This window comes from Saccostrea cucullata, unplaced genomic scaffold (assembly GCF_032062105.1).
Source record: "Saccostrea cucullata isolate Sc308-1 unplaced genomic scaffold, CSIRO_AGI_Scuc_v1 ctg203, whole genome shotgun sequence".
Lineage (NCBI taxonomy): Eukaryota > Metazoa > Mollusca > Bivalvia > Ostreida > Ostreidae > Saccostrea > Saccostrea cuccullata.
Genome location: NW_026925998.1, coordinates 195,541 through 209,284, shown reverse-complemented (window position 1 = coordinate 209,284; position 13,744 = coordinate 195,541). Strand labels below are relative to the sequence as shown.

At 34.6% G+C, this 13,744-nt stretch overlaps 1 protein-coding gene across 1 annotated transcript in view; it reads right to left on the bottom strand.

The window, feature by feature from the left end:
• The window catches only part of LOC134270342 (protein Aster-B-like), a 33,925-nt gene extending 21,646 nt beyond the window's left edge, over positions 1-12,279 (bottom strand). The window contains exons 1-7 of the mRNA XM_062752563.1: positions 12,240-12,279; positions 10,329-10,515; positions 8,585-8,659; positions 7,413-8,043; positions 781-865; positions 463-566; positions 165-341 (exon numbers count right to left, since the gene is read on the bottom strand). Of these exons, the coding sequence (XP_062608547.1) occupies positions 165-341; positions 463-566; positions 781-865; positions 7,413-8,043; positions 8,585-8,659; positions 10,329-10,515; positions 12,240-12,264 (1,284 nt within the window). The 5' untranslated portion in view covers positions 12,265-12,279. The remainder of the gene's footprint in view (positions 1-164; positions 342-462; positions 567-780; positions 866-7,412; positions 8,044-8,584; positions 8,660-10,328; positions 10,516-12,239) is intronic.
• Positions 12,280-13,744: the final 1,465 nt, after the last annotated feature.

Genomic DNA, 13,744 nt, shown 5'->3' with positions numbered 1-13,744 from the left:
GAAATAAGATTGATAGACTAGGGTATCATATATTTATGGTAAGTTTTTGTGTCTCATTAAATTCTCAGAAGCTTGTGGAGGGAAGGGAGGGAGTGTTACACCATCCATTTGTCAGGTACCTATGATAATACAGGTCTCACTTCTCCCAGTAACACAGGTCTCACCTTTCCCATGAGAGCATTCTGCCAGACTCTGAACAGCATCATGTACGTCTTGTCCCTGTTCCCTAGGCTGGTGAAGAAGTACTTCTCCTTCTCGGTCTGTATCTGTATGGCGTTAGGGATCACTCGAGCCGTCTTCTCTTTGGTGATGGATCTGATCTCTCCACAGGGAATGGCCAGCTAAAACAACACCAACAAAAATAATACAGGTCATACTTTTCAATTTCAGGAGGCCTCATGCTATTGAATGTTTCAAAATTTCATGTTGTATACTACTTCTTTATTATTATGAATTTCATACCAGTGTTTCCCAAGTAAATATGTTGGCATAGAAACAGACCCAGTTTTGTGTAATATACATCCTGCCTTGGACCAAAATTTCTTTTTGCAAGGCACAAGAATAATCTGCAAGAAAAAAGTAGTTGTCTGTTTAACATAATACAAGTCCCAAAGGCTAGCAATCTTTGATGATTTCTATAACAGACTTTGTGGGCCAGGATGAATTACAGATCAAGAGAAACTCTTTAATATTTAGCAATGAAGCAATAGAAGTTATTGACAAAGTCTCTGCTTTATAAAACAAATACAACAATTAAACAAACAATATCGATATCCTTACCTACAAGTAGCCGATCCTCGCGATTTACATCCTTAAAAATCTTCCTGAAATCTTCACTCTTTGTTTTATATGAAGAATTCCACATCTAAAATATACAGATAAGTTAAGTATTGCAAAATTTAACTGGCATCCTCAAACTTTGTACTTAGAAAATAATTATCATGTACCTGAATATCAACCTGAATTTGGAATTAATAATCTGTGATTATACTCAGATTTGTTGAATAGTCTAGACTACAATGTCAAATAAATACAGTAACAATTAATTTAAAAAAGATTTTACAAAAACATGTCATGATTATGGTAAGCATTTATAAGATAAATTATAGTAAACAAAAATGTAATCCAACAAAACTCTCCCTTGAGCTTTCCCTACCCATGAACCCAAAATGTGCTTTGACATTAAAAATACATCTTCATCAATCCGCTGCCAAAATTTTGAATCCTTGTTCAGATCAATAAGTATATAGACTAACAGAGTTAGAAGCCCTGTACACTTTGATTAAAAAATCCTTCATCTAAATTCCTGTTGGATCCACTACTTACATTTCTATGTACATGTATATAAGTTGTGTATAGATGAAGATAAATGTTGTGAAATTCCTTTTAGCCCTCATCCCAAAGCTGTTAGCTTTTAACCAGATTGACATATATGTAAAAAGGGTAGCTTGTATTATAATTAAGTTATTCTATGGACTTCATGAATTATCTTCTACTCACTCTTAATACATTTTATTTTTTAAAACTTTTGATATTATCACGAATATAGCAATTCATGGGGGGGGGATAGCAAGAAATTTAAAAGAGTAATTATGGGTAATTATGGTACACTGTATCTCAAAATATGTATAATTTCATACGACAAAATCATAAGAGTAAACAGTTCTGATATAGAGTACACAAGCTACATAATTTTAAACCAAAATTAATGCTATGGACAGTTACACTGGTATTGGTTCACTATCCTGTATAAGAATACATGTATCTGTTTTATTAGTATTCTATTCTACCTCTACAGCATAATAATAGAGTATTGTGTCTGCTTTATGTTAAACACAACCACAAAGGAAAGAGTTACAACTAACTACTAGCTGTTATAGCATACAAATAATTTGCATTATATATAAAACTAAATATGTACATATGAATTAAGTAAATATAAATTCTGGCTATCTAGTAGATAATCTACTGTTAATTATTTCAATCTTTACACAAATAACAAGTGGAAAATGTGACGCACTATATGACAACTAGTAAATGAACCTTCCTGTCAGACTACATGTGTATGAGATATTATGTTTATCACAGATCAAAGAACATTGGAACTCATTTTAGTAATAAGGATTTTTAGGATGAAAATGAATAAATTTTTCATTGAGTTCCCTATTGAATTTATTCATTTGATAATGTTGATGACAGAGAATAATTCCTTTTTTTTTTTTAAATTATTTTTTCTGATTTCATTAATTTGATTAATAACACTCTAAAGTAAGCATCTATTTATACATGAATGTTGTCAAGGGTCACTGTCAAATTTTTTATTTGTCCAGGAAATCCTTTTTGTTTTAATGTAATGCAAACATAAAAAGTATTATTCAACCTACATGTATTTTTATACATTTCACGTTCATTTATTATTGCCTGAAGGTTACTTGTTGGAAAGAGCATTTTACCTTTGTTATGATCAAGATTTTTTTTTAATGAAAACTAGAGGTCAAAAGTTCAAGATTATTTTTTATGTAGGCCTATATGATTGATATTGCAGACCAGTTGCTTTATTTCCTTGTTTGTTTACTTCCTTTCTATCAGTAAACAACTGTAACTATACATGGTGTTTAAAACCTAATCCTAATTATCAGCATCATAGGCTACTTAGAAAAGGACTGTCTCATGTATTTAGAGATTATTGCTAACTTTCTGATGGCAAAGAATTATCTATAATTACATAATTTACATTACTGTCATTGTAGGATCAATGAACTGAACTGGGGTCAATAAATTTACTGTAAATATTGTGAGAATGCCTTCTTCTTCATAAACAATGATATTTTTATTCTTTTTTGCAGACTTGTGATTTTAAGGAGAAATTCATCATTTTCTATCCTTTTCAATAAACAAGAGGCCCATGGGCCACATCACTCACCTGAGCACATGGGCTAGTTAAGAAACACAAATCAGCTTATTATTGAAAAGCTTACTTGTTGGGGGAGGGGGATTTGTTTTCTATTACTGACTTGAGAATGTCAATATATCAATAAAGTGTATAAAAGTTCATGTATAATTTTGCCATACTTGAAAAGAAGATTTTTAAAGATTTTTTCTAACATTTACTTGATCTCCAATTGTGACCCCCCCCCTCCTTCCGGGATATTTTTTGAATAAATTTAAATCTTCAATACCTGCAGATGCTTCATGTCAATTTGACAAAACTTTTCTTTTCTAGAGAAGAATTTTTCCTATGTATTCCTATGTAAAAATTTGATCAGCCATTGTGGTCCCCCCCTATCCCCGGGGGTCATGATTTGAACAAACTTGAATGTACACTACCTGAGGATATTCTCATATAAATATCATCTTTCCTGGCCTAATGGTTCTGGAGAAGATTAGGTTTTTAAATGATTTTCCCTATATATTCCTATTTAAAACTTTGATTGGCCATTGTGGCCCCGCCCTATCCCCGGGGGTCATGATTTGAACAAACTTGAATGTACACTACCTGTGGATAGTTCCAAATGAGTTTCATCTTTCCTGGCCTAATGGTTCTGGAGAAGATTAGGTTTTAAAATGATTTTCCCTATATATTCCTATGTAAAACTTTGATTGGCCATTGTGGCCCCGCCCTATCCCCAGGGATCATGATTTGAACAAACTTGAATGTACACTACCTGAGGATGCTTCCACATAAGTTTCATCTTTCCTGGGCCAATGGTTCTGGAGAAGATTTTTAAAAGATTTTCCCTATATATTCCTATGTAAAACTTTGATTTTCCATTGTGGCCCCGCCTTATCCCCGGGGGTCATGATTTGAACAAATTTGAATGTACACTACCTGAGGATGCTTCCACATGAGTTTCATCTTTCCTGGGCCAATGGTTCTGGAGAAAAGGATTTTTAAAAGATTTTCCCTACATATTCCTATGTAAAACTTTGATCGGCCATTGTGGCCCCGCCCTATCCCCAGGGGTCATGATTTGAACAAATTTGAATCTATGCTCCCTGAAGATGCTTCCACATGAGTTTCATCTTTCCTGGCCCAATGGTTCTGGAGAAAAGGATTTTTAAAAGATTTTCCCTACATATTCCTATGTAAAGCTTTGATTGGCCATTGTGGCCCCGCCCTATCTCCGGGGGTCATGATTTGAACAAATTTGAATGTACACTACCTGAGGATGCTTCCACATGAGTTTCATCTTTCCTGGCCCAATGGTTCTGGAGAAAAGGATTTTTAAAAGATTTTCCCTATATATTCCTATGTAAAACTTTGATCGGCCATTGTGGCCCCGCCCTATCCCCAGGGGTCATGATTTGAACAAATTTGAATCTACGCTCCCTGAGGATGCTTCCACATGAGTTTCATCTTTCCTGGCCCAATGGTTCTGGAGAGGAAGATTTTTTAAAGATACCATAATTTTTTTCATTAATTCATAATTATCTCCCCTTGGAAGAGGGTTTGGCCCTTCATTTGTACAAACTTGAATCCCCTTCACCCAAGGATGCTTTGTGGCAAGTTTGGTTAAAATTGGCCCAGTGGTTCTTAAGAAGAAGTCGAAAATGTGAAAAGTTTGCAGACAGACAGCTAGACAGACGGACGGACAGATGGACCGTCGGACTACAGACAAAATGTGATCAGAAAAGCTCACTTGAGCTTTCAGCTCAGGTGAGCTAAAAAATGCTCTATGCCATGTTTAGTTAAAATTGCTAAATGTTTCATGCAGACAAGTGAAAAATTTGATCAGAAAATGTCCTTCTTTTAATATATGTTTTGGTGCAAAACTGCTAAATTAGAAAAAAAAAGTTCAGTCTCATTATAAAAACATTTAAAAAATATAATTCTCAAGAACAAAAAAGAGACCTATTGCAAAGCTCTGTGTTATGAATTATCCACCAAGATGTGTATGTTATACAGTATGTAATAGTGCACTCAACATATTGAAGAGGAACTTCAGCAATCTATGAGAAAGTGCTATAATGTAACAATATCATATATAGAAAAAAGCTAAGGTTTATCAAATTCAAAATTATACCTACATCAGATACAATCTGTTTGAAAATAAAATTGGACTATTATGTCCTTCATGACACTGGTGTTAAGATAAGTCTTCCAGAGATTACATGAAAATGCATCACAGAATTTTTTCTGCAATATATTGTCACAATCATATTTCCAAAATTGCCTGCTTTCACTAACATTTATCATTAAAATAAATTTTAATCAAAAATTGTAATAATAAAGACATGAATACTTAATATGTGTTATCTTGCTTCTATTCATTTAAGTCTCAAATGGTTTATAGATATATAGAAGACAAGGGAATATAAGATAACAGGAGTTAATTTATTTAACAAGACTGTGCAGACATTGATTCTGTTTATTCTGAAAATTATTTTTACTGCATATATTCATGTTATCCTAATGGATTCTTACATTTTCCATCTATGAATTCATGCTTATAACATGCTATAACAAGAGGCCCATGGGCCACATCGCTCACCTGAGAAGCTTTGACCATTCTGTTCTTTACCAGATTTCCCCCTTTAAATACATACTGCGACCTCACCCTACCCCACTGATCATAATTTAGACATTTTGAAATCTACACTACCCCAGGATGCTTCCATGTGCACATAAGTTTTAGCTTTTCTGGCCCAGTGGTTCTTGAGAAGAAGATTTTGAAAGATTTTTCCTATATATTTCTATATAAAACATGGATTTCCCATTGTGGCCCCGCCCTACCCCCGGGGGTCATGATTTGAACACTTTTGAATCTACACTACCCCAGGATGCTTCCACATAAGTTTCAGCTTTTCTGGCCAAGTGGTTCTTGAGAAGAAGATTTTCAAAGATTTTTCCTATATATTTCTATGTAAAACTTGGATTCCCTATTGTGGCCCCGCCCTACCCCCGGGGGTCATGAATTGAACAATTTAGAATTTACACTACCCAAGGATGCTTCCACATAAGTTTCAGCTCTAAGGGCCCAGTGGTTCTTGAGAAGAAGATTTTTCAAAGATTTCTATGTAAAACTTGGATTCCCCATTGTGGCCCTGCCCTACCCCCGGGGGTCATGATTTGAACAATTTAGAATCTACACTACCCAAGGATGCTTCCACATAAGTTTCAGCTTTTCTGGCCCAGTGGTTCTTAAGAAGAAGATTTTCAAAGATTTTTCCTATATATTTCTATGTAAAACTTGGATTCCCCATTGTGGCCCCGCCCTACCCCCGGGGGTCATGATTTGAACAATTTAGAATCTACACTACCCCAGGATGCTTCCAAATAAGTTTCAGCTCTAAGGGCCCAGTGGTTCTTGAGAAGAAGATTTTCAAAGATTTTTCCTATATATTTCTATGTAAAACTTGGATTCCCCATTGTGGCCCCGCCCTACCCCCGGGGGTCATGATTTGAACAATTTAGAATCTACACTACTCCAGGATGCTTCCACATAAGTTTCAGCTTTTCTGGCCCAGTGGTTCTTGAGAAGAAGATTTTCAAAGATTTTTCCTATATATTTCTATGTAAAACTTGGATTCCCCATTGTGGCCCCGCCCTACCCCCGGGGGTCATGATTTGAACAATTTAGAATCTACACTACCCCAGGATGCTTCCACATAAGTTTCAGCTTTTCTGGCCCAGTGGTTCTTGAAAAGAAGATTTTTTTAATGACCCCACTCTATTTTTATCTTTTCTTGATTATCTCCCCTTGTGAGGGGACTTGGCCCTTCATTTTGACAATCTAAATTCCCCTTCACCCAAGGATGCTTTGTACCAAGTTTGGTCAAAATTGGCCCTGTGGTTCTTGAGAAGAGGTCGAAAATGTGAAAAGTTTACATACGGACAGACAGACAGACAGACGGACGACGGACAAAATGTGATCAGAAAAGCTCACTTGAGCCTACGGCTCAGGTGAGCTAAAAAAGTTCTAATGTAGAAGCATGCATACATAATATTTTAATTCGATATTTAAACCTAGATCTGTTGCAAGGTTGTTCTTTTTACAGTCCTGAAGTATGTATGTATATGTGTGAATGAAACATTGTTTAGATTTCTGCCAAGTATTTCAAGATGTATTTTTTGACACGAATGTTTAATGTATGTGCTCTTCATTCCAAAAGCATGCTTTATATGTATTTTTATCATAATTCTTTTTAATTTAAGTCTCAAATGTTTTATAGATCTATAAGAGTATAAGATATTGGAGATTATACAAATATTAGCTTTGAGCCAATACAAAACATTGTATATGAACATGTATACATATATATCAGTAAATGTTATCCATTCATAATTACTTGTGATGCCTGAAAAAAAGCAATAAAATTCAAAAAACTATTGGTGAGTTTGTAGCATGGCCTCATGTAAGCAATGTGTAAACTAACAAAGATTCACATGAACACACAGAGTTCATACTTACAGTGTACCATGGAGTATTTTTCTTTTTCTTGTCAGCTTTTTCAGCGCTTTTCTTGACGGAGGAAAGACTGTCGTCTACTCGACTGCTATCACTAATTACCCCATTCTTAGACTCTAGACTGACATTCAGTTCTACAGATTTCTCAGAACATTTGTCCATGATGTTTTCCAGAGACTTCTCAAACGAGCGTTCCCTCGAGTGAGCTCGAACAAACTCAATACTGCTCCTGCTGCCTGAGTCAGATTTATCGGCTGACTTGGTGGGTGTTCTGTTGTGACTAGATGATTCCCTGAATGACAGAGACTTCCCCCGGGATATACCGGACCCACTGAGGGTCGGGGACTTGGAGGCTTTGGAATCTGTTCTGTCTAGACTGACCCCGGAGCTTTTACCCCAGGACACGCTGTCAGAGCTGGGATTAGGCTCCGATTCTTTTGTGGACTCTGTGGTGTGTCGCCGTACATCATAGTTACTGCTGAAGCTGTGGCGCTGTCGGATTTCCCGGCCGTTGGTGAACATGTTATTGGTGACATTAAGGAGGGAATCAGCAGGTTCCTCTGTGTCCTCTTTCTTCACCTCTGTCCTAGTCTGGGAGTATGGAGCCGAGGAAAATTTGGCAATGCCCGACTTACTGAAAAAAATAATTAAAAATTGCTAAGTTTTTAGAATTATAATAAATATATCTACTATTTTCTTTTTCATAATCTATGACTCTTATTCACTGATATGATATAATTATATATTCATTTAGTATTTTAAATATTTAAAGTAGGTTTCATCAATGAATTTGGATTTGAGGATAATTTAAACTGAATTTTAAAAGACACACTCACTGTAGAAACTGGTAAGTTTTTATTAAATCTCAGAGAATACACGGTTAAATACTCCATGTGACAAGATCTGAATTATTACTACCTGTCTAACTTTTTAACAGGGCTGACAGATTTTAAATTCAGTCTTAATAATAATATATGAAAATATAAGAAAATCAAATAAGTTTTACAAAATAATAAAAAAAAGTTACTGAAAAAATTTTCATACCTGTAGGCATAATGTAATCTATAATCAATTTATAATATAAAATTCACATTTTGCTGATCTTACTACATTGTATTGTACAAGTATCCTGATACCAAGCATCAAGTCCCGGTCCTTAATGCTGACTAACTCACCTTGGAGAGTCCGAATTCATGCTGCCAGAACTCTGGGAGTCTTGGTCCGATTCCGCAGATCTCTTTCTACTGATGCTGAAAAATAAATATTGATTTATAAGGTGTAGATTATGTGACAATATGTTCAAATATACAGACTACTTGGCACTCAATTTATTGTTGCATAAGAGTACTATTATAGCAGTAAAAATTATAGCAGACCCAATAACCTAGCCTCTGATTGATATAAATGTACACCAGCATATATTCTACATTGTCAAGCTAGGTCAGTTTTCCTTTGGAATCAATTTACCCATATACTATGTAGACTGCCTAATAAAACATTTTATTTCATCATGTTCATTGTCATTAATTATTTTTAATCCTTAGGGTTAGGCTTACCATGCCGATGATGTGATTTTGAAATACCCATGTGTTTATTTATACACTGTATTAACCAAAAATTCCAAAACTTTCAAACCTCTTTTTTTTTCTTCAAGTTTTGATGAAGTACGATTTTTATATATTTTTTCATTTTACCATTATGCAATGCTTCTTTCACAGTCATATTACCAAAAACATTCACATTTTAGAAAATGACCAGCTGTGTGTTTTATAATTTTGCTGAGGAAGGGCTAACCTATATAAATCTGATTCTGTCTGTTGTGTGATGGTGGCTACATTAAATCTTTTCAACAGCTGCTATGACATAAAATCATTAACAATTGTGAAAGCTCACTACATTGCCAAACCAGCAGGATTGAATATGAGAGGTGCTGTGTAGACTACAAGGTTATTATTAAATTACTCAATCAATAACAAACTTCGATCAACAAGAAAAAGTTACAGTTTCTGAGTTACTTTACATACCCTCATCTAATGGGTAGACAATATTACCACAAATGCACATCATTCTACATAATGCAGTAATATGCATTAGAAAACCAAGTTATAATATTTCACAGAACTAACACTCCAGGTCCCATGATTTAATTATTTTAAAAATCTAGAATAATCTCAAATAATAGTTAGTTGGAGTTTCAATTTCATTTAAATTCATTAAAGCTAGATTTACATCTGAGAAATTAAATTCATATATATATGCCAATAGTTAGATTTTTCAAAACTCTAAAACAGAAAGGGTTGTTCTAAAGTCTAAACCACATGTATATGACTTTTTTTTGGGGGGTGGGGGGGGTTAAAGTTTAAAGTTACCCCCAAAACAACTGTCATGGCAAGATGCACTTACATATATGCAAATATAGTCATAATCTCCTTAAATCTTCAACAATTTATAAAAGATCAACATGTCCATCAGTTAGGTGAAAATGAAAATCCATTTCTCATGTTTCTTTGACTGGAATTTATTTGAAAATCAAAACGATAAAACTTTAAGAAAATAAAAATATAATGAATTTATTTTTTTGATTACAAATAGAATATATAATGTTAATGCTAAAGGTGTACATGCACCTTTGTATAAATATAAAATCAGTTACCTTCAGGCTTAACATGTGTCATTATTACAGTTCTGATTAAATTTTGCATTACATTTATTATTGATTTTTTAAACTAAATTAGTTTTTTAAGAGCCCAAAGAACCTTAATTTACATAAGTTTAGAAAATATTTAAATACCCGAATTTCGAAATCAGCTGATCATAACAGAATGACCTTATTATCAACCTTTCCCAATATTCCAAGAAATTCTCCGACCTGTAATTTGTAAAGGAGTGTCTGCGATTGGGTTCTTTTTAAACACTTACTGCTGTGGTGACCATCTAAATATACTGGTGACAGCCGCTACCGTGGAGCTGACAGCAGAACTCAGTGCGTGTGGATTCGACCCGTCTGCATTTTCACATTTGCTGATCAAGTCTTCAAGTTCATCGTTGTTATTTCGAATGTCTGTCTCATTTTGTGGAGAATTTTGCGAGTTGTTCATAATATGCACTAAAACATAGCAATTTAAATTCAAAACGTGAATGATTAACACGTTATTCCTGCCTAAAAGAGAAAAAATATCATTAACCTTTGGCTTTGCCTTGGTAAAGTTGGTTTATTTACTACAATGGTCTGACAAGTGCGTCATATCCTGTTTGATTTCCGATCCCGACTTTATAACATAATGTATGCAGAAAATATATCACCGTAATCATGATACTACGTCTAATTTTTAAAAAATTTAATTTTGAGAGATATTATTTTTTCTTTAAACTTTTCCCTAAAGTCTACTTCTACTGCAAGAGCGCATTTGCCCAAATTCCACTTTAGGGCCTAGTACAACACTATGGGTTAAAATTATTAACTACCGGTGTTATCTTTGTCTTTTTTTTATTTAAAAAAAGGAGAGAGAGAGAGAGAGAGAGAGAGAGAGAAGATTTTGACTTTATTTTAGAGCAATGCTTACTCGACATTTGACCCCGCCTTTGGAATATCTGGAAATTCGTGTTTTATGTCCTCAGTCTTCATGGATAAGTTCGGAAATGTGGAAATTAAGTGTATTTTGCATATATTAGTCTTATAATTTTAAACGATTCTATACACTAAAATAAAAAAAAGACTAAGTCTGTTTAGGTTAATAGTCTTTGTGAATTAAATAGAAAGAGTGCCGGTCTAATTTTGTATTTATGAACCTGAAATGTTCTAACGAATGATTCTACAGTAAATAATTTACCAGGAGCTTCCTAGAAACTGATAAATTTACACCAAATGAATAATTGATTTGATAACACACTGCCAAAAATATATTTTAAAAAAGTATTATGCGGGTTTATATTCAAATATTATTAAAAATTTCCAATAAAAAAAGTATCGACTTTATGGCGAAAGAAATATATATACTATTATATGAATTAAAAAATTGTATGCAAGACAAAGATAAATGGCAACTGTTAAATGATGAAATAATACACGGTGTATATTTAAAAGTTACAAAATAAATTACATGTAACTACAGGACTGTTGATGCAATCCACAGCCAGGACCTGAAACCGGGATAGAGAAATGATAGCACGGCCACATTATGCAAAACAGCACAAAATGATGGTACAGAATAACAAAATGATTGTTTTGATGGGGAATTAAGACGTGATAATAATTTTGAGAAAATATAGTGATCCACTCTTAAACCTCTACATGCATTTTACGAACTATAGCTTGACCAGAATGGTCCCCCAAAAGGTACCTTTTCACCCCCACCCCCCATTCATCTATATTATGTACCACAACGATATCTTATATATATACATACAGTATATATGTGCGGCATTACATATTTTCTGTTCCGTTTTCCGTACCCTATGCTGTGCCTGTGTTAATTAAGGGTCTTGAGAATGAAATGGTATGATTGACTAAATCAACCGGTATTTTAGAACTATAGAGGTTTAGTATTACTAAATGATAACACCCCCACCCCCGCTTCCCATATAATTATATAAATGACGTCCGTCATAATAACTTTGACTCTTCATGATCTTTGAATAATATTTTTAAGTGTAAAAATATAAGATATTTATGTCTCACCTTTTTTAAAATATAATTTTTTCTATTTGTCTTTCTTTTTTACGAAAACCTATTGAGCTCATTATCGTAGGTTAAAAAAATAAAAGTTTCGCGTTACAACGCAAAAAAATTATTTTTTTACCTACAAAAATGAGCTCATTGGGCTTTCGTACGTTTTAAACAAGTATACTTGACCATTAAGGTATCCAAGCATCAGCCGGGAAGGTTAAAGTTACCGTAGAAGGCCTATCTCTAAATCTTAACAAAAGCTGATAAGTTTTTGTGCCTTATTAAAATTCTCAGAAAGGGGGGGGGGGGGTCACCATGCATCCATTCGTCAGCTGATGTGGTCTGACTGTTCAGTATTCAGGAGGTAATTCAGGAGGAGATTTTCGGAGAATTAATGTATTTTCGCTATACCGTCAATGTGAGTACTGTTGTAACACCTGACCCAAGAGGTATGAATCTAACAAATTAGAAAAGGCACCCTTATTGCTAATCATTATAATTCTCTTAGTTTGCCTACTTGATTTCCAGGAGTGAATTTATGTATATTCAACATTACTCCAGCATGCTAGAGGTTCACGGCGAGATACTTTTGACTTGGCGCCGTGTCTGATCTGCCCTATTCTTCGCTAGCCAAGGGTTTCCGGCCTACTGTTGTAGAGTAGGTATCCGTGTCTGTTTGCATAGTTAAATTCTTTAATATTGTGAAATTCTTGGCCACTGGGTCAGGGATGCTGATCGATGTTGAATTTCTAGGTTATGTGATTTTTTTTATGATAAGGCTGTTCCAAAGTTAATTCAACGTTTAACGTCACTCGCGCGCACATGTTTGGGAGAAATTGGAACTTTGTAAAAACAAACAAATCCACCTTTTTAGCTCACCTGAGCTGAAAGCTCAAGTGAGCTTTTCTGATCACCCACTGACCGTCATCCGTCCGTCGTCTGTAAACTCTTCACATCTTCAACTTCTTCTAAAGAACCACTGGGCTAATTTTAACCAAACTTAGTACAAAGCATTCCTGAATAAATGGAAGTTTAAAATTGTCAAAATGAAGGGCCAAGTTCCCTTCCAAGGGGAGATAATCAAGAAATGACAAAAATAGGATGGGGTCATTAAAAAATCTTCTTCTCAAGAACCACTGGGCCAGGAAAGCTGAAACTTATGGGGAAGCATCCTGGGGTAGTGTAAATTATAAATTGTTTAAATCATGATCCTTGGTGGGTAGGGCAGGGCCGTAATAGAGAATTCAAGACTGTTTTACATTGAAATATATAGGGAAAAATTTCAAAAATCTTCTTCTCAAGAATCACTGGGCCAGCAAAGCTGAAACTAAAGTGGAAGCATCCTTGGGTAGTGTAGATTTTTAATTGTTCAAATCATGACCCCCAGGGGTAGGGCGGGGCCTCAACAGGGAATCCAAATTTTACATATATAGGAAAATTTTTCAAAAATCTTCCTCTCAAGAACCACTGAACCAGAAAAGCTGAAACTTATAAGGAAGCATCCTGGGGTAGTGTAGATTCTTAATTATTCAAATCACTACCCCCAGGGTAGGGCAAGGTCACAATAGGTATTAACAGTGGGGATCTAGTTATAAGAACAGCATGGCTTAAGTTATTCAGGTGAGCGATGTGACCCATGAGCCTCTTGTTTCTTTAATGTTTCTGTTCT